The 18,558-nt window shown below is 38.6% G+C and overlaps 2 protein-coding genes across 3 annotated transcripts in view; both read right to left on the bottom strand.

Moving 5' to 3' along the window:
• Positions 1-886: 886 nt before the first annotated feature.
• hsd17b7 (hydroxysteroid (17-beta) dehydrogenase 7) lies at positions 887-10,302 on the bottom strand. Its single transcript, XM_042483548.2, has 9 exons — positions 10,151-10,302; positions 8,829-9,035; positions 8,638-8,730; positions 6,668-6,782; positions 5,687-5,881; positions 5,461-5,574; positions 5,318-5,374; positions 5,142-5,240; positions 887-2,988 (listed from the first exon to the last, which is right to left on the bottom strand). The coding sequence occupies exons 1-9, from the start codon at positions 10,183-10,185 to the stop codon at positions 2,857-2,859; spliced, it is 1,047 nt and encodes a 348-aa protein (XP_042339482.2). The 5' UTR covers positions 10,186-10,302; the 3' UTR covers positions 887-2,856.
• A 164-nt stretch (positions 10,303-10,466) lies between these two features.
• ddr2a (discoidin domain receptor tyrosine kinase 2a) overlaps positions 10,467-18,558 on the bottom strand; it is a 49,731-nt gene continuing 41,639 nt past the window's right edge. The window contains exons 11-18 of one of the 2 annotated variants that reach the window (XM_042482525.2): positions 17,128-17,264; positions 16,822-17,032; positions 16,492-16,724; positions 15,372-15,499; positions 15,030-15,227; positions 14,712-14,946; positions 13,570-13,719; positions 10,467-13,494 (exon numbers count right to left, since the gene is read on the bottom strand). In XM_042482525.2, coding sequence (XP_042338459.2) covers positions 13,363-13,494; positions 13,570-13,719; positions 14,712-14,946; positions 15,030-15,227; positions 15,372-15,499; positions 16,492-16,724; positions 16,822-17,032; positions 17,128-17,264 — 1,424 coding nt within the window. In that variant the 3' untranslated portion in view covers positions 10,467-13,362. The remainder of the gene's footprint in view (positions 13,495-13,569; positions 13,720-14,711; positions 14,947-15,029; positions 15,228-15,371; positions 15,500-16,491; positions 16,725-16,821; positions 17,033-17,127; positions 17,265-18,558) is intronic. The other variant, XM_042482532.2, reaches the window with a different exon arrangement.

The following is an 18,558-nucleotide window of genomic DNA, read 5'->3' as shown; positions in this document are numbered from 1 at the left end:
TTAAAGCAGAAGCTATAAAATCAATTTATATGTAAATAACATATACAACATAACATAAACAATTATCAAAATATTTGCCAATTCATTTTCTTATTAATTTCAGCTGCGCTTATATATTTTCGGCTCATGTGCAAAAAATCTTAATATCAAAATTATTCCCTCTGAGGTGTAGTAGAAATAGAAAGTGCCATGATATTTAAATACTAATGTAAATGTACCACAAATTAGTACTCAATACAATACTTGAGTAAATGTTAAATTCCACCACAGCTCATCATTAAGTTAAGTTTTTGTACATCCTCTGATCAATATCTCTGCACATCCTGTACAAACCTGCAGCTCTCTCCCTCTAAAACAGTTATGTTGTACATATTATTGTTGAAGTATTTTAATAGTGGGCTATCTTTCTCGTATTTCTCTTGCAATTTTTGTTTTTGACTTTTCAATACCTTGCCTTTATTTTCATATTCTCCTCATAACTTTATATGCTTCAAACATTAGGCAAATGCCTTGTTATTACTTGGCAATAAACCTGATTCTGAGTTTTCAGTGACATCTGACTAACAAGTATTCACACTGAGTCATGATATTTCATGTGTGTTTTTAGATATTTAGCACCATGCACTGCAGTATAAAACCTGATCCATATAAATGTGGTTCTACACACAACAGGGAAAAAACATGGTGTCTTCAGAAAAACAAGGCCCAACAGTTTGGTTAGAAGACAAATGGACATTTGAATTTAAGGTCTGTTTAAAAGTCTCAGGAAAAAGATTATTTTTACAGTTTACTTATTTACACTCTTAGGTACAGTATGTCCACACAATGAAGTCAACCAAACACAAACAGGATTTAAAAAAAAAGGTTCTTTGCAGTATCAGATAAATATGTTCAGTTTAGGTTTATTCTGTCCAGAATGGTCTCAACTTAAAGTCCAAAATGTTTTTATTAAGCTGCAGGGAGAAGTTGACTGTCTAGAAGGAATTTGAAGGTGTACTTATTTGTTCCCAGCATTATACTGAACCAATCAGCGGTTCCTCCTGCCTTATCAAGTGAATAATGTAATATCTAATAATAATAGCCTACATTACTAGTTTTGGCTCAACAATGAACATCTGAAAGCAATTAAATTCTGCATAGCTTATATAGAATGCAATATAAAATCAATGATCAAATAATGCAAATATGACGGCTTTTGTCATGGCTGGATTACTGAATGGGTTGACATAGACCCAGGGGCCCAAAGTGTCAGGAGCCCTTGGCCTTCACCTGCAAAATCTCACTCAAAGAGACACATACCGACCAAGAAGAGACTCCAAATACCAAAAAATATATACAAAATGACTATAAAGAGACACTAAAACTTCTAAGACATGCAAAACAGCTGCAAAGAGACACAAAGAGACTCACAATAACTTTGAAAAGGGGAAAACAACCATTAAGAGAAACAGACTGATGCACAGAAAATTCCAAAAATCTTAAGATGACAACAAAGAGACACAAAACACATACAAAGACATATAAAATGACCAAAAAAATGAACACAACTACCACTGACAAAAAAATAAAAAGACCAAAACAAATACAAAGAGACACAAACTGAACACAAAATCACACAATGATGCTGAACAATGAAAAAAGTGGCTGAATAACTATAAAGTCTGACACTGAACTTTGCTGCTGTGTTGGAGGGGTGGTGGGGCCTTTTGCATGTCCATGCCCAGGGTCCTATTGTCTCATAATCTGCCCATGTTTTTTTTTTCTTTTTCCTCCTATGAAGCAAACCCTCACACATCTTTACAAGCCTACTTGTTTGATTTCACTGGAATTAAGATCTATCCTTAAATATTAAGTAAGTTTAATTAAGGGGCTTAATTATCTGTCAAATTATATAATTTTTGTCTAGTTTAGTGTCACATAAAATTAGTTCATTCCAGCTGCAGTTTGTTTGTTTTTCTGTCAAAATAATCGCTGGACTAAATTTATGTGGACGCAAAAACAATCATTTGTCTTCTGCTTGTCTCTATCTCACGTGACTGGACTAACTGGCACTGAAGTGGTTCAGCCCACCGGATGATGCCAGCCGGACCGACGCTCCCTCCTGAACGCACTTTTGGGAACTCGGCCGAAGATGACCTCCCCAGTCACCAAAGCCATGATAGAGTCCTACGCGCTCATGGTCATGGTGATGGGCACCTTCTTCGTATATTTCTGCGGCATGGTTTGGGCTTTTTGCAACCCGAAACTGAGCGGAGCGGAGGAGGAGGAGGAGGGGTGCGGGAGCCAGGCAGCGGAACACGGGGACGTCTGCTGGGTTTGCGCTCCGGAGCGGAATTTCAGGTGTGCGCATCTGCCGCCGTACTCCGCAGAAGGGCTCACACAGACCACTTACGTAAACTTTTGGGATGATACTGACAGTCTGCTGTCAGACTGCACTGCTTTTTGCCGCGAGGATCACGGGATTAACAACCAAATTGGACACAGTCCCTCCTTGGGCGCACAGGTTGAGAAGTTCTAGCTCCCATGTCTGCTTGTTTCTATCAATCCTCTCTTATGATATGGCATTTTACGCACTGACTGGACTGAATAGAAGTGGATAAGAACAAGCAATGCTCAGTTTTATTGCAGACTTTCCCAAAACATCACAACATACACAATTGTGGTTCCTTGTCCTATAACAGACATTGTATTTCTTGCTCATAAAGTAACTTGTTTATTTGTGCTGTGGATTCAGGCTCCTATGTTGCTGTGTCACAGTTATTTTTGTGAGGTCTGACAGCCAGTGTGCACGCTGCTCCCAGGTGACCAGCCAGTCTGGAATAAAATACTCTCCATCCAAGATTTGTGTCATTTGCATCAAGATGATCCGGGTCCTGCAGGACTCCTGTGAGCTTCTTTTAGTTTTTCCTTCCGTTTCTTTCTTACTTCGCTTTCTAGCTGCAGTAATCTCTCATACAAAACTTCTGATGTTTCCAAATCAATATCCATCTGCAAAGACACAAAAACATGAACCATTTAAAGGTCCAGTGTGTAGGATTTAGAGGAATATCCCAACTAGCAATTGTTGGTTCAAAAAATGCTCTGAGAATGGTACAATGCAACCATGTAATGTTTTAGTAATGTTTTCAGCAGTTCCCAGTTTTCCTTTAGTTTTCTTAAAATTAGGGTAACACTCTCTATAAATATCAAAAAATTATTAACATATCACATTAAGTGATATGTGTGTAATCTCAGGCCTCGATGACATTTTCTGAATGTTGCTTTGAAAATGTTCCTCCTTTGTTTTCATGTAACATTGGGGGAACGTCTTATAAAAAGAACATCCTAGGATCTGTCACCTCTCAACATCACCAAAACATCCTCCGAATGCTGCAATTATAACATTACGTCTTACTCAGCATTTAACCTTACAGGGTCATTATTTGAAAACAATAAACATCCTTAAAACGTTCTTTGACTATCAGATTAAAATGTTTTCTTCAAAACATTATTGCAACATGTAGGTAATGTCAGCCAGTGTTGTGGGAAAGTTCCCTGCTAGCTGGGATATTGGCAGAAATGAGACATAATATGTTTTCTTTAGTGTATAATCGCCTGAAAATAAGAATTGTTGTGCTTTCGTTACCTTCGAATGAGACTGCAATGTTGCATCAAAATATTTCTACAGAAGCCCAGAAGACAGCTCACACTGGAAGCCGGTCTGACGTTACAAAACGTTGGAGTCTTACGTCAGACTGACTTTAATTATTCAGTGGGAATTAGGGATAATAATCAATCAACGATCAATTAATTAGTTGTTAAGAATTTCATCAAACATGGGAAATGTGATCAGTCAGTCCATAGGCTGTGAAACGCTGTCAAAGAACATGTCAGTTTGACTGAAGAAAAAAACACATTTGGTGTTGTTTGAAAGAAGCGAAATGTATATATTTTTTGTTTCAAATAACTAATCAAATTTATTTGACCAATAATCGAATGTGCTTACGATTTGCAACCCTATGATTGGATTTCAAGTCAAGTTGACTTGGGCGCTCTGTAGCTCACCTGGTCAACCAGGCGTCCCATGAACAGAAGGCCATGTCCGTCCTGCAGTGAATGTGGGTTTGACGCAATCCTGTGGCCCTTTGCTGCATGTTATCCCCTCTCTCTCTTAAGGCAAAAGCCAAAAAATAATTTAAAAAAATAAAATAAAATCAGGTTTACAATATTTTAAGTCTAACACTGTTAGAATTTCACGTTGTGGGAACGTTAACATTTTTTTGTAAGGCAGACGTTGAGTTCTTTTCTTCGTACCTTCTGACTAAATGTTGTTATTCTACGTCAAGATGACGTTGGCGTAAGACATTTGAATCACACTGGATTTTGGTTACTTAACAACTCAACCTGAAACCAACAAAATAGTCATTATTCAGTGTCATTATTCATCAGTCATTGACGCTGGCATTACATGTTGTCCTAACATTAAATTCTGATCACCCAACATCACAAGTATTTTTATTGTTATTAATTTATCCTTTTGTTTCTCTTTTGTTTGTAGTTTTCCTTCTTCCTTGTTGTTTTTTGTTCCTTTTTGCATTGGATTTTAAATTTTATTCTTGCTTTATTTCATAATATGAAGTTAAATTGTGTGGACCCAAGTAAGAGTAGTTGCTGCCCTGGTAGTGGTTAATGGGGAAACAAATAAATAAAACATAATATCTGAAATTTTTAAATAAATAAAACCACCTAAATTCCACCAAATACTAACATCTAATGATGCTGGTGGCCATCTGGGAATGGATGAACCAAACACTGGCTCTACATCGGGACATTTGAGTTTTTACATCAGCCACCATACTTAGCAGCCCCTCTGTGTCTACATCGTTGGAAAAATGCTGATGTCTTTTAATGTGAAACTGCTTTATTGAGTGTTTTTGCCAATTTAAATCACTGTGTTTGTTTGACTTTGAGAAGAAGAGACCCCCTGCTGATGATTCGGCCCCTGGTAAAAACCTCCTGAACATCTGGATTTAAAGTTATCAGAAAAAAAAGATGAGCAAACAATCTCCAATCATAACCACAAGATGCCTCTAAATCCCCCTAAACCTCACACAGTTTTCCAAACTAAATTAAATTTAAATGGACAGTATTCCCCTCCGTACCTTGCGTGGCTGTGTGTAGTTGTTGCCCAGCCCATTTGTTAAGCTGTGGTACTTGGCTTGAGGGTCCAGCGATTCAGGCTTTTGCTTAGAGAGCCAGAACTGCAAGAAAAAGTGGCATTCATGAGTGAATTTTTACTAAACGTGTGTATTGAAACATTGAAACATGTTTTACCCACCAGGGCTTCAGCTCCATTATAAGGTGTCAGGGTGAAAGTGTTGGTGAACATTCTGATCTGTGACCACGAAAGAAAGATACTTACAGATCTGAGTCAATAATTGCAGCTGTAAGTGTGTTTGTGTGTTAATAATTTGTGCTCACAAGCCAAAAGAGAGGCATAAGCAGCGTCCAGAAGAAGTCTGGGAAGGAGGGCAGGATACCGTAGGTCAGATTGGTCATCACAAAACCAGGACAAATGACAGATGAGTACAAACCCTGGAGAGTATAATCAAAGATGATCACCATTATCAGCATCATAGGACGTGAATGAAGTTAATCTTGGCGCTCTGGGTGATACACAGCATTTAAGGTGTGTGTGAGAACCGACCTGCTTGTTGTAGTGTGTGTTGAGCGCCAGGCTGAGCAAGTCGGAGGCGTATTTAGAGGAGCTATAAGGTTGATTGCCTCTCTGGTGCTGCATGTCTTCGAGGTTAAAAGCCGAGCGGTGAGCGTTACTGGAGGAGGTCCAGATCAGCTGGGACGTCCTGCCTGCCTGACATAGAACTGGCTCCAGTTCCCTGATCTGAGCCGTAACGCAGGAGAACACACAACATTGCATTATTCATTAAAAAAAACATCTTAACAAGTAATTTAAGGGAAATTTTGGCATTTTGCAACATGAAAATCAATTGACTAAACAGGGCCAGTATTGAGAGAGATCGCTGCAATGTAACCACTCGGGGCATTGTGCACCTTTAATGAACGTCCATCAAGTGTTTATTTTTGCCACCAACAGACTCAGATAGTTAGAATTAGTATCTGACAACATCATGGAAAAGACCCCATAGAGAAATGAAATGTTTTTCTTTCTTTTCTGGTCTGTTTGTTATAATAATGCCATTTCTTTCTTGTCTTTTAAGATTCCTTAAACTGAACAGCAAAGTTAAATCCTACCAAACTGTACTGATTGTTTCAAAAAGACTCACTTGTCACTTTTGATGTTTTCTCTTCTAAACTGCGCGCAAATGTAACAGCAAAGATGGATTTATATTTAAAGTCTGAACAGGAACTCAGACAGTTTCTCTGTGATGACAGCTGAATACACCTCAGGTTCATCTGCAAACGCAGTAAGCAGAATCCCGTCTGCAGTGACCTTATCAACAGTACGCACTGTTAATTTTTAATGAGGTTGCTAAGTGACAGACAGATCCTGTATCACCCCATAGCCTATTTATTCTGGCAAGGGTAAAAAGCTGTCACAAATTCTTCTCCCTGCAGAAAACTGAAAAACATGGTTTTGTATGAAATGTGCGTGTCAGTTAAAGTATACTCTGAGATATTTCAGCTCACTAGTTCACAGCTCACTCACTAGCAAGAAGTGACCGAAGAGGTTGGTTGCAAACACTTCTTGCAGGCCGTCAGAGGTGACACAGTCCTTCTGCGTCAGAATCCCCTCACCGGTGGCAAACATGGTGATGATACGGCTGCAATGAAGAGGATATAGAAATCTGAGATCTTAAAAGGCAGCAGGGGAAATGCATTTTTTAAAATGTTAAAAACGATACTGTATATAGGCTGGACATGTCAAAGTATGAGAAAACCCAAAGAGGGCAGTTACACACAAATCACACAGATGCAAGGCTGTCAATAAAAAGCACACATGAGGAGGAAAAGTAACACCTGCACACTTAATGCCTGCAGCACAAGTTTATTTAAGACAACGTTAATCCAACTTGGATCTTTGTCAGATCAAAATCAGCACTGAAATAAGAAAACTGGCTTTTAAATATTATGCCCCTCATAAATGGAACAATCTTCATAAGATCCTAAAATTAGACACATTAATAACATCCATTTCAATCAATTTAAAACCCTGTTAACTGACACACAGCGTAGTGAATGTATGCATTTTGTCTGACTGATGTTGTCATATGTGCTGTTGTTCTAGAGTATGTGTAAAAAAAACATGTGCCTAATGTATATCTTTTTTTAATGTGCACTTTATGTCTACCTCAGTTTTCATGTTTTATCAATGTATTTGGAAATGTGTTTTCATTGTTTTTTTAAAAATATAATCAGGGCGTCCTTGTTAAAGAGAGCTTGCTCTCAATGGCCTTCCCTGTTTAAATAAAGGTTAATAAAAATGTCTGAAAAGATTAAAACACACCTTTATTTATACATAATATGAAGCAATAGGCTGTCGAGTTCTGTGGTGGCAGGTGTGGTTAACCGTCTGGACCACTATGGCTGGTAAAACAACTGACATTTAACAATTAAATAAATTACATATAAAATACGTAGAAAAAGTAAATAGGGAAAGAAAAACAGTGATATCAAGGCCATATTACAAAACATCATGTCTCATTTGATAAAACACTATATCTAGATTTTTTTTTAATCAAAATACTAAATATTTAAATACATCATTAGTCTGCATCACCCAGGAAGTAATCTCCAATACATCCCTAAAAGATCAAATTCCAATAAAGGAAAAAAGGTTATACTCCTATAAAGGAATAAGGGATCTCATTGAAATTTTATTCCTTTACTGGAGTATAACCTTTTTTCCTTCATTGGTTGTCTTCAATAAACTCCTTTGGCATGAAATAAGTGTGCAGGCGTTACCTTTTTTCCTCAGTAGCCTCAGAGACCAGCTGTTACTGAAACACATATCACAAGATATCAGAGCCGGTCCTGGACTTTGGTGGGGCCAGGCACAGAAGCCCATCGGGGTTATATAGGAGCTGGAAGTGGCCCCACTTAGAGTTTTCTTTTTTTGGGAAGCAGCAGTGTGGGAGGTTTTAACGCCCAGCTCACACTGCCTGCGTGAGCAGCGAATGTGCGAATGTTAACGGGTCAGAGCAACCACACTACCTTTCACTACAGTTTCTATGTCTAATTCTGTCAAAGACATAAAAAAATGTGAATATTTCTTTAAATTTAACCTTTCCGGTTTCAATTTTAAAATTAAAACTACATAATAACGTTACAGTTCCTTCATGTGTTAACACAAGGCTTTCAATGTCAAATATTGTCATGATCATTTTGTTGATAGTGCAGTGGTTTGCTTCATTAATTTGTGGATTACCAGCTTTTAATTGTGGAAATACAGCAGTCACAGCAGCAGTCAGCTCTGCAGCAGCACCGCAGCAACAGTGCTTGGTCAGTGTGAACACAGCACATACATAGTCGCAGCAGTTTTTCAGAGTAGCCGTCACGCCCTGCTCGGGCAGGCAGCGGGACCTGGGCGTGGGGGGGTTTATAGTTGTCATTGCAAAATCTGTCAGTTTGCCTGGTTTACTCCTGCAAGAGATTCTGCATGTAAAATCAACAAAGTACCTGGAGAAGAGGCCTTTAAAAAAGGCTTTTACATCAAACTGTGGGTTTGGCATGATGCCTGCGTTCAGATAGAGGTAGTCCAGCCGGTTATACCTGCAACAGACAAACAAAGTCACCTCTGTAATAAAGTACAGTTTCTACAACATAACCTCGTCTGTATTAATAAGTATTTGAGCATGTGAATCTCCCACCTGAGTTTGACCTCCTGTGCAGCAGTGAGGACAGACGAGATGCTGCTGGTATCCACCTGCAGCAGGGCCACCTGGGCCGTGGGATGAGAGGCGAGGAGGGCGGAGCGAGCGGCCTGAGCCCGCCGCATGTTCCTGCAGGCCAGACACAGCTGGAGACCCTCTGAGTCCTGGGACAGGAGACGCTCACACAGCGCCAGGCCAATGCCACTGCAGGGAAATAAACAGTTATATCTGTCATTATGGCCAAGAATCATGATCTTCGTATTCTAACTGATTGATTTTATTTGCATCAGCGAAATCTTTATGGCAGTTAGTTGCCAACTTTGCTTATCTGCTTCACTAGTGCGATTTATGTTTACTGCTGAGGTTCTGTTTTTTTCTTTTGTATTTCTTAAAATTGCATGATTTTATTTGCCTAATTGTTTTAAGTCTAGACTCAACTATGTAAAGCACTTCGTAGCTATGTTTTCAAAGTTCTTTATGAATAAGTTTATTATTATATTTTTATAAGATGAAACCATCTACATTGGCTACTTTAATTCCATTATTGACCAAAATAAATCTATATACATGTACTGTATCTCCATGTATGAACAGCATTGTAAATGTTTCTCAAAAAATATCATAAACATTTAACTTGTTGAGCATTAGAATGATTATGTTATTTTTATCTTTTATGTATTACCTTGTTTTAATCTCATTCTCTGATGCTGCTGGTCACTGAGAGTTACAAACGCAATTCGCTGTAGATATACCGCTTAATCTTTAATAATATGTAATTTTGTATTCATAATCTTAATCTTTAAAGTAGTTAAAGTTATCAAGAATAGTTATCAAGTACAATATTTGCTTTAGAAAAAAATGTTTTAAATCAGTTAACAAAATTAATTAAAGAAATAAAAATTAAAGAAATAAAAGAAATAATTAAAGAAATAAAATTTTTTAAAAAATATAAAGGTAAGTTTCAACTAAAACTAGGAGTACAGTTTCATGGTTTTGATTTGCTTTCTTGTTTTTTGAAGAGGTTATTGTCTTAATACAAAGCTGTATTAGGTTTTGATTTAGAAAAGTTACCTTTATGAATGTAAAACTTTGCAAAGATAATAATCTTGATCAAAAAACATCCTTGTAGACATTGTTCTACACATACATTGTGTAAAGCTTAAAAACAAACCCTCAAAAAACACATTTTCCAGTTGCATTTCAAAATTACAGATATTATTATGCAATACAAATTAGGCTACTTTAAAGATCTTTGATTAAAATCTCACGTGTCTGAACGTTTGTAATAAAAAATAAAAAATAATAAATACAGTTTTTACCTGTTTGCTCCCGTCACCAAAACCACCTTATTCATCTCTCCTGGTCCAAACTGAAAACAAACAGAAAACAGGGAAAAAAGAATAAATCCTGTCAAATGTTTGTTAAAAGCTACCAGTTCCGTGTCCGGGCTCGTGGAGAGGTTTCCAGTGACGTCACGTGGAAGCATGCCTTCACCCCGCCCCTCTATGTTGTGATTGGACGCCGTGGCAGCTCTCAGCCAATGAGAGCCTGAATCCAGTCGGCTCAGCTTCAGGACCCGCCCACACGCTATTAAATATTCAAATATTATGAATAATGCACGAGCTCACAGAGAGGTAGAGTTCCCTGTTTACATTTTATTTATATTTCAATGAACAATAGTTGTTTATATATAAAAAAAAATCTCACTAAAAAACAAACAGTTGAGTACAAATATGTAATAAAACCAATCATATCAGGGTGCCATTACATTTTTTTTTACAGCTATACATCAGCCCCCAATTCATTTGTAACACAGAGAGGAACATTAAAAAAAGTTTTCTCTATCCGATGGGAATCAACACATGCTTCACAAACGTGTCTCCAAAATTAATATCATTTTTAACTAACTTGTACATTTTTATTTTTTGGCCTAGATTGCAAAACACAGAGAGATAAGAGATGAAAGTCTTTTATGAACGAGGTAAGTGGGACAAAAACCTCAGATAAGAGGGTCAAGCCTGCAAATACAGCTGAAACGGCTGAAAACAGTGGTATGCAGTATGAAGGTCAGGCAATTAGAATTATATATACAGAAATATGCTTGAAAAGAAGAGGAAAGACTCCAGCATACATGAAAAAAGACCAAACTAACACCTGAATGCTAAAGCCTGTAGATGAGTCATTAGATGTGTTAATTTTCATGAGCTGAGGGAATGTCTGTTATCTATGACAGGGGAGGGAATGGTGCAAAAATGATTTTTAAGCACTTGGAGGAGATTTATGTTTTTTAAATTTCTTTTGTAATGGGGGACAACTTTAAATAGTTGTATTTTGGATTTATTTAAAATGCCGTTTGAAGCCCAAAACCTGCTGCTAGGTTTGGAGGGCATGTTTTATTTATTTATTTTTTATTTTTTATATCGCCCAAAATTATACTATTTATTACAGCCAGTACCTGTAAAAACAGAAATTATTATTGGATTTTGAAATTTTCTGATGGTCCTCCTACAAATCATATGCAACAGTTACTTCCGTCAGTATATGTTACCGAATTCAAGTCTAAAATAGGACAAGGTTTCCTCAAACATTTATTTATTTGTCGCAGCCCACCACGATTAAAACATATGCCACCACATATTATTTTTTATATTTTTGGTGCTGCAACATTCGATAAGAGCGCTATTGGAATATACATATGTCCTTTTTCGGTTATTCATTGCACCACAAGCAAAGCGTACTCTGGGCACAGACAGAGCAGCAGGGCACCAGGCAAAGATGCAGTTAACAGTTAACCATTAATTGTGCTGGGTCTGAAAGTTTGCATTTACTCGCTTATGCAACAGCTGCTCCTCTAACTCTCTCTCTCTCTGATCAGATCAGCAGATCAATTATTCACCCTGTGGACTGCCTGTACTGCGTTCACGGAGCTGCAGCTACCGTCACACATACGTTTTCGTCCCAAGAAAACCCCCCAAAAACCAACAAACATTTAAAATAAAGTGATGCTGTAAAAAAAAAAAAAAAAAAATCTGTGTACTGTATGCATGACAATAGTGTTAAACCAATTCAAAAAACTCAAAGATTTTGTTTTCAACTTTTATCTTTCAATAGTTAAAGTGTAAATTTTAAAAAGCTAATAATGACCACTGAGCTAAGTTACTGATATTCTGGCAGCTGCTGCCAAATTTGTGTATGTTAAGGATTATTTGGGAGATATATCACTATATGCACATTTTGCTAATGCTGGCTGTGTGTGAGTGTGAGTGTGTGTGTGTGTGTGTGTGTGTGTAGCTCTGTGTAAAGATAAGAAAAAAGACATGGAAAAAAAGTCCCTAATGTAAACTAATCTGAAGCAGTCATACTGTTCTAGTCAAAAACATAATTAAGGCTGAATAATTCAATTTCCTCCACATTTCTCATTCAAAAGGCAACACACTTTCTTTGTCAACTGAGGCAAAACATGAGCATCTTATGCATTAACCCTACAACACATTCAGCAACATCTTCCATATAATGCCGACTGTAAACACATACTGTTGAACCAACATAGCAAAACACAGCCTGCATTATCGATAAGCATTTTGCAACATTCGATCAATTTTCAAAAAGTAATTTCAGTTTGTGATCAATTCAAGACATTAACAGTTTGCAGTGGGGAAACAAAGAAATAAAAATCCTCTGAAGCCGTTCTGTTTGGTGTTTAGATCTGAAAACACGAGTGGGAAAGTTACTGAATCACATTAAATATGATACAAACAACTTAAAAAGAATATTAATCCACAAAGATATCAACAAAACAAACACATATGAACATATAAATATTAATACAAAATATTGCTATTTGAGATTTAGACTTATCTATTGAAAATACACAGTCATATACACGTCATGTTCAAATCACAGAAGGAGAACTGCAGGGAGATGAAAAAAGATCGAGTCATTTGATGTTTCCTGGTTATTTTTAAATGAGTGGAGTTTGAAAATACTGTTGAAATACTTGAAATATAAAGTAACAGTGATGGCTGGCTGCACTTTTCCCCTCTACATTCAAGCAGTCTTCCAAAAGAAAACACAAGAAATTTGAACACATGGGAAATTTAAACTCATATTAAAAAAAAAAAAAGAAATTAAAATACATTTTTAAAAGTGCCGATTGTCACTTGCTACATTTAATTTTTGGCTTAGTCACCCAAACCTTAGTCACGTTTCTGTGTGTTTAGGGGTTGGTGTATTACAAAACATAATATATTTTTCTAACAATACCTGTATGTCTATAAAACATCATAGTCAACATGATTGTGCCAATTAAACTGACACACAACAAAAGTCTCCGGTAGTCTCTTTGTAGAGTTTAAGTCCATGAAACAGTGTTTCCCAAATTGTAGCTTGGAGCCCACAGGTGGCTCTCACCCTGTTTGAAACAAGATAGCTTAAACCTGGATTGTGTCTGAATCATGGTCTCCTCTGTCTTTGCACCGTTTCCTCCAGAGATGAGCAGTGTGGGAACCACTGTCCCGAACATCCGCCCGGCTTAAAGCTGTATTTCCAGGAGGCCTCGGTGTATTTCCAGGAAGGAGGGCCGCTCCTTCGTGTTCCTCCTCCAGCAGCTTAGCATGATCTTGTAGAGCGAGTCTGGACACAGCACAGGCTGAGGCAGGTAGATCTGCACGACAGGGAGGATGAAGTTAGGCCCCGGATTCACTGGTTTTTATTTGTACACGATTGAAACGACACTCACCTGTCTTTTCTGGTCCCTGAAAAACTCCCCTGTGTTTTCTATCACCTGCTCGTCGGTGAGCTGAGAGTAGGGTTGTTCCTTGCAGAAGTTTAAAATCTCCCACAGGGTCACCCCGAACGCCCACACATCGCTTGCTGTGGTGAACTTACCCTGCACAACAAAAAAATGGTGTAAACATTCATATAATCGGCTTGTCAAGAAAACATGAAATAAAGGACGTTTTTATCTATAATAAAAATCAAATATTTTCATTAAGGTATACTATACATAGTATATATATGTGTTTGTTAATAATAATTGTTAATAATTTGCTGAATAATTCTTGAGTTATGCCCAAAAACATTGTGTGAGGTCACAATGACCTGGACATTTGACACCAAAATGCCAGATTTGAATAAAATTCCAACAAATTGTCCGTGAGATGTTCCCTTCACAAGACTGGGAGGGATGTGGGGTCACAGTGACCTTTGTTCCACTAAATTTAATCACTTCCTTAAGCCATCCGTAAATCAAAGTAGACATTTGTGCCAAATTCGAAGAAATTTCCGCAGGGCAGGGGTGTTCAAACTCTTTTGAGTGGGAGCCAGATAAGATCATGCAAAAATGAAAGAATGCCTCTTGCCACTAATAGATTATTTAAAAAAAATAACACACAAATGACACAAAAGCAACTGTTTCTCTTTAATATTTAATTTAGTTCCTTTTTAGTGCATGTCTACAAACTGTATGACTGTCCTGCCATCATGAAATGAATGAAAAATTTGCAAAGTGATCTTGCTTGATGAATCAATATTTTGTTAAACATAGTAGTAATAGTATAGTATATTTTGAGAGACAAGCTGAGGGCCATTTAAAATCAGTCTGAGGGCCACAATTGGCCCCCAGGCCAGACTTCATGACTGCAGAAATCCTATTCACAAGAATGACACAGATGCAAAATCACAGTGACCTTTGGCACAAATTCTAACAGGCTCATCCTTGAATCCAAGTGAACGTTTGCTCCAAAAAGATAAATACACTGCCACACATTTCTATGGACTTATAAATGATAATTAAGAGAAGTCACTTTGGTTTGAGTCTATACATGGTTTGCTTTTTTTAGGAAAATCCTACAGAGTATACCTTTAAGTATTGATTCTTACCAGCAGGATGCTCTCCCATGACATCCAGCGGATCGGCAGTACCGCTCTGCCTTGGATGCGGTAGTAGTCACCGCTGTACAGGTTTCTGCTCATGCCAAAGTCTGCTATCTTTATCGTGTAGTTTTTTCCCACCAGGCAGTTCCGCGTGGCCAAGTCTCGATGAACAAAGTTTAGAGAGGAGAGGTACTTCATCCCCGACGCTATCTGAGCCGCCATATAACACAGATTATTGAAGCTGGGGAGAAAAATGCACGTGTAAGGAAAGGAAAAACAGAAAAACACACAGAAAGAAAGAAAACTTTGTTCACCACCACTCACCTGACAGTAGGTGCGTTGCCGAGCAGAGCGAGTTGTCCCTCGGGTTCGTGGCGGGACAGAAACTGGTTGAGATCTCCGTTCTCCATGTACTCTGTGATCATACAGAGCGGGTCGCTGTAGATGCACACAGCGAGCAGGCGAATGATGTTGGGATCCTTCAAACGTGACATGATCTTTATCTCTTTCAGGAAGTCATTTCTGCCAAAACAGAAAAAGTGGGTGACTTACTTCACACAGAGAGAAATCAGAATTACATAAACTTGACATTTTCATTTCAGGATTTATTATCAGGGTAAAAATGAGGTATTTGGTGGAGATCACTCAGGCGTCTCGAGTCGATACCTTGCATTTTTGTTGGCATCTGAACGGAGCATCTTCACGGCCACTAAAACTGGCACGTCCTCGGGGATGTCGAATAAAAACTCTTTATTCATGAACTCCTGCATTCCCTCTGCCTCACACAGGTGCACCTATGAGGAAGAGGAGGAACATTTAAAACATTTTTTAGCTTGTGCTTTAAAGGTCCAGCATGTAGGATTTAGCGGCATCTAGTGGTGAAGACTGCAGACTGCAACCAGCAGAAACTTCATCAAGTGTAAACTCCCAGTTAGAATTTCTTCACTGTTGATTGTTCAGGAGGTTTTAACTGGGAGCCAAATTATCCGCAGAGGACTCTTCCTCTCCAAAACAAATGAACCAAAGAAAATAAAGCCAGTAAAAACCCAGAATAAAGCAGTTTCACGTTACAAATCAGTGTTTAGCCAACGCAGTTCAGCTTGTCACGGACTGGCTGCTAGCTACAGCGGCCAATGCGAAAATGTTAATGGCCCTGTCTAAAGACAGAGTCTGGTTTGTCTGTTTGTGCTACTGTTGAAGAATGGCGGTGCCATTTCAGTCAACAACATTTCAAAACTTATCCATAATACTTTTTATTTTTTTTCACCATTTGCCTAACATTTTTCAAACATACGTGATTAAAACTCACAAAATTTCAACTAGCCTGCATACATGAAGGGAGAGATGGTATGCTGGAGAAAATGTCGAAACTTACACGAGGGTAAACAAAAACGTTGCCACACATCAACGCATACTAGAGCTGCAATACATCGACAGCATCAGAAAATTAATTTGCCATTATGTTACATCACGTGAAAGGTTTTCTATGGAATATTACTGTAACAATTTCACAAAAAAAACTACAAAATTCCATTACTTCTCCAAAACTTCCAATATTTTTATTTTTCCATGACCTTTCCAGGCCTGGAAAATGTGATTATAAAAATCTATGACTTTTCCAGGTTTTTCATGACGGTGGGAAGCCTGGGTTATACACAAAATAAAGCATTGTTGTTATATTATATCTAATTTCTACCAATATATCCCCGTAAATCCTGGACACTGGACCTTGAAGATCATCTGAAAGTGTAATAAAATCTGTAAACGAATGTGAGAGAGCACACACCTCTCCAAACTGTCCCTCTCCCAGCTTCTCTTTAAATGTGAGCAGCTTTCGAGGAAATTCCTCCACTGCAACATCCTTCCCTGACAGCAGGTCCATGGTTAGTGCAGGGATGGCGTACGTGTTGCCTCCGGTCACGCCTTGCAGGTTAACAATGTCGGCCTCTGCGTAGTGAGGGGCGCCATCTTGCACTGCGGTAGATGTGGTGGATTTGGACGCTGCTGTGCTGGAAGAGGCTGGAAAACAAGACGGGAAACTTTAACTCAGAACCTCGATGAGATAAGAGATTGACCATAGATGTGTATATGTCAGGAGACGTGCGTGTCCACCTACCAGACTCCTCTGAAGTCTGAGCAAACTCCGGCAGCTTGCATATGATGCGTGACGGCTCCTGGTAGTCTGGGCCGAGAGGGAAGATACGCTCATAGGTGGAGTTAGACTCCTGCTCGCTGATTGTGCTCGACTGGTTGTGGTTGTAGGCGAACGTCTCACTCTGTATTGACAAACTAGCAGTTAGTTCATCGTCCAGCATCCGGCGAGAGGCCTAGAATAAAGGACGTTGGGGGGTGAAGGAACAGATCTGACCACCTCCCGAAAGAAGGAATGCACAAAATGTATTCATGGCGGTGATGAGCTCACCTTCTCCAGCATCTTCTGCCACACCTGCCTCCACAGGATGATGACAATGATGACCACGAGGATGAAGATGATGGCCACTAAACAGCCGATCAGAATTCGGGTGTTGCTGTCATCAACTTTGTGGGTGGGGTCATCCTCTGTTAAGAGAACAAGGCAATCAAATCAAGGCTGGGACGCGCTCTTTGAGTCCATGGGAGCGAGGGGGTGTGACACATGTAACTGGACCTGCAATGTTGGAGGGTTCCAGCAGACGGCACCAAAAAATGAAGGGATGGTGTATTTTTAGCCTCCTTGGGTGCCCTGGGTCTGACAGAACTTTTGGGTTATGCTATAATGGATGGTGGCACAATGTTTTCATATTGACATAATCTGTTTTTGGTCCTTTATTAAGGTTTTTTTCAATAATTGCAGAATTATAATTCTCACACTTCTTTCCAAATTTATTTCGACCAAAGGCCGACTGCCTCGGTGAAATGAAGCAATCATCCCCATGTTCTATGATAGTGCACCAGCTAATGAAACTTTTGGAAAGTGCACACCAGGTTTTACTGTGCACGTGTTTTACCCTAATGATATGACGCCGTGACTTCTCCCCTTTTAAACCTTCTTGGGAAGGAACATAAAGAGACACCTTTTGAAGATGAAGCCTGCAACGTTCTCAGTTCAATCAGTCTATGTATTTAAATATTTGCCAAAACAAATAAGTGAATTCAGTGATAATTTGGATTTTCACATCTATAAAGGATTTCTGTGAAATGTGCTGTAAAAGCAGAATAACCTTTGTCTCGACTGGCGTAACTCATAAAGTTAACGATGGCTTCATTTGTGCCAAACCACAAAACCTGACACACCTAAATGGAAGAGAGCCAATTAACTATATGTTATTAGTTCTACCTGCACTTTTCAAGATGTGACAAGTTAAGAGAAACTCTGAGAAACTTCTATCACGGCAACTATCAGGAAAATGTGAATAATAGATAAATAAAGACTTTCTCCCTCTTTGCCTTTTCGTTTTACTTTCTCTTGATTGCTTTCTATTTTGTTGATTTGGAGAAGAAACGCGGCATTGTTCAGACTCCTGCACCACAAACACGACAGTTTGAGCACACAGACCAGATTTTATAAAGGAAGCCGACCATCTCCTCCACATTCTCAGATCATTGTAAAGGGGAAAGAAGAGTAAAAAACTTTTTTCTATGTAGGTCTTATGTGTTTAATGTTGACAGGATCTTGATGGTGTTATTTTACTAATTCATCACAGAATCAGTCCTGACCTTCTTTCTGATTCGTGGACTTCATGCGGACCTAAATGTGACAGTCCGTTCTTTAGAGTAACTTAACCTCAGAGTTTTGGCAGAAGTGTCGCTACCCTTGAAATTCAATACTTGGTTTCAACCATAAGAGGGCAGTCACTACTCATATTTATGACAC

Source organism: Plectropomus leopardus, chromosome 5 (genome assembly GCF_026936395.1).
Source record: "Plectropomus leopardus strain MGB_pleo_1.0 chromosome 5, ASM2693639v1, whole genome shotgun sequence".
Classification (NCBI taxonomy): Eukaryota; Metazoa; Chordata; class Actinopteri; order Perciformes; family Serranidae; genus Plectropomus; species Plectropomus leopardus.
The sequence above is the reverse complement of the archived record's forward strand: the minus strand, read 5'-3'. Positions and strand labels throughout refer to the sequence as shown.

Excerpts from the sequence above, each read along its gene's own strand:
- hsd17b7 (XM_042483548.2), bottom strand. The coding sequence starts at position 10,185 with ATGAATAAGGTGGTTTTGGTGACGGGAGCAAACAG. Across the intron at positions 5,882-6,667 it reads TCTTCGGTCACTTCTTGCTA|ATCAGGGAACTGGAGCCAGT; the intron begins GTGAGTGAGCTG and ends GTTACGGCTCAG. Across the intron at positions 2,989-5,141 it reads ACTACACACAGCCACGCAAG|ATGGATATTGATTTGGAAAC; the intron begins GTACGGAGGGGA and ends GTGTCTTTGCAG.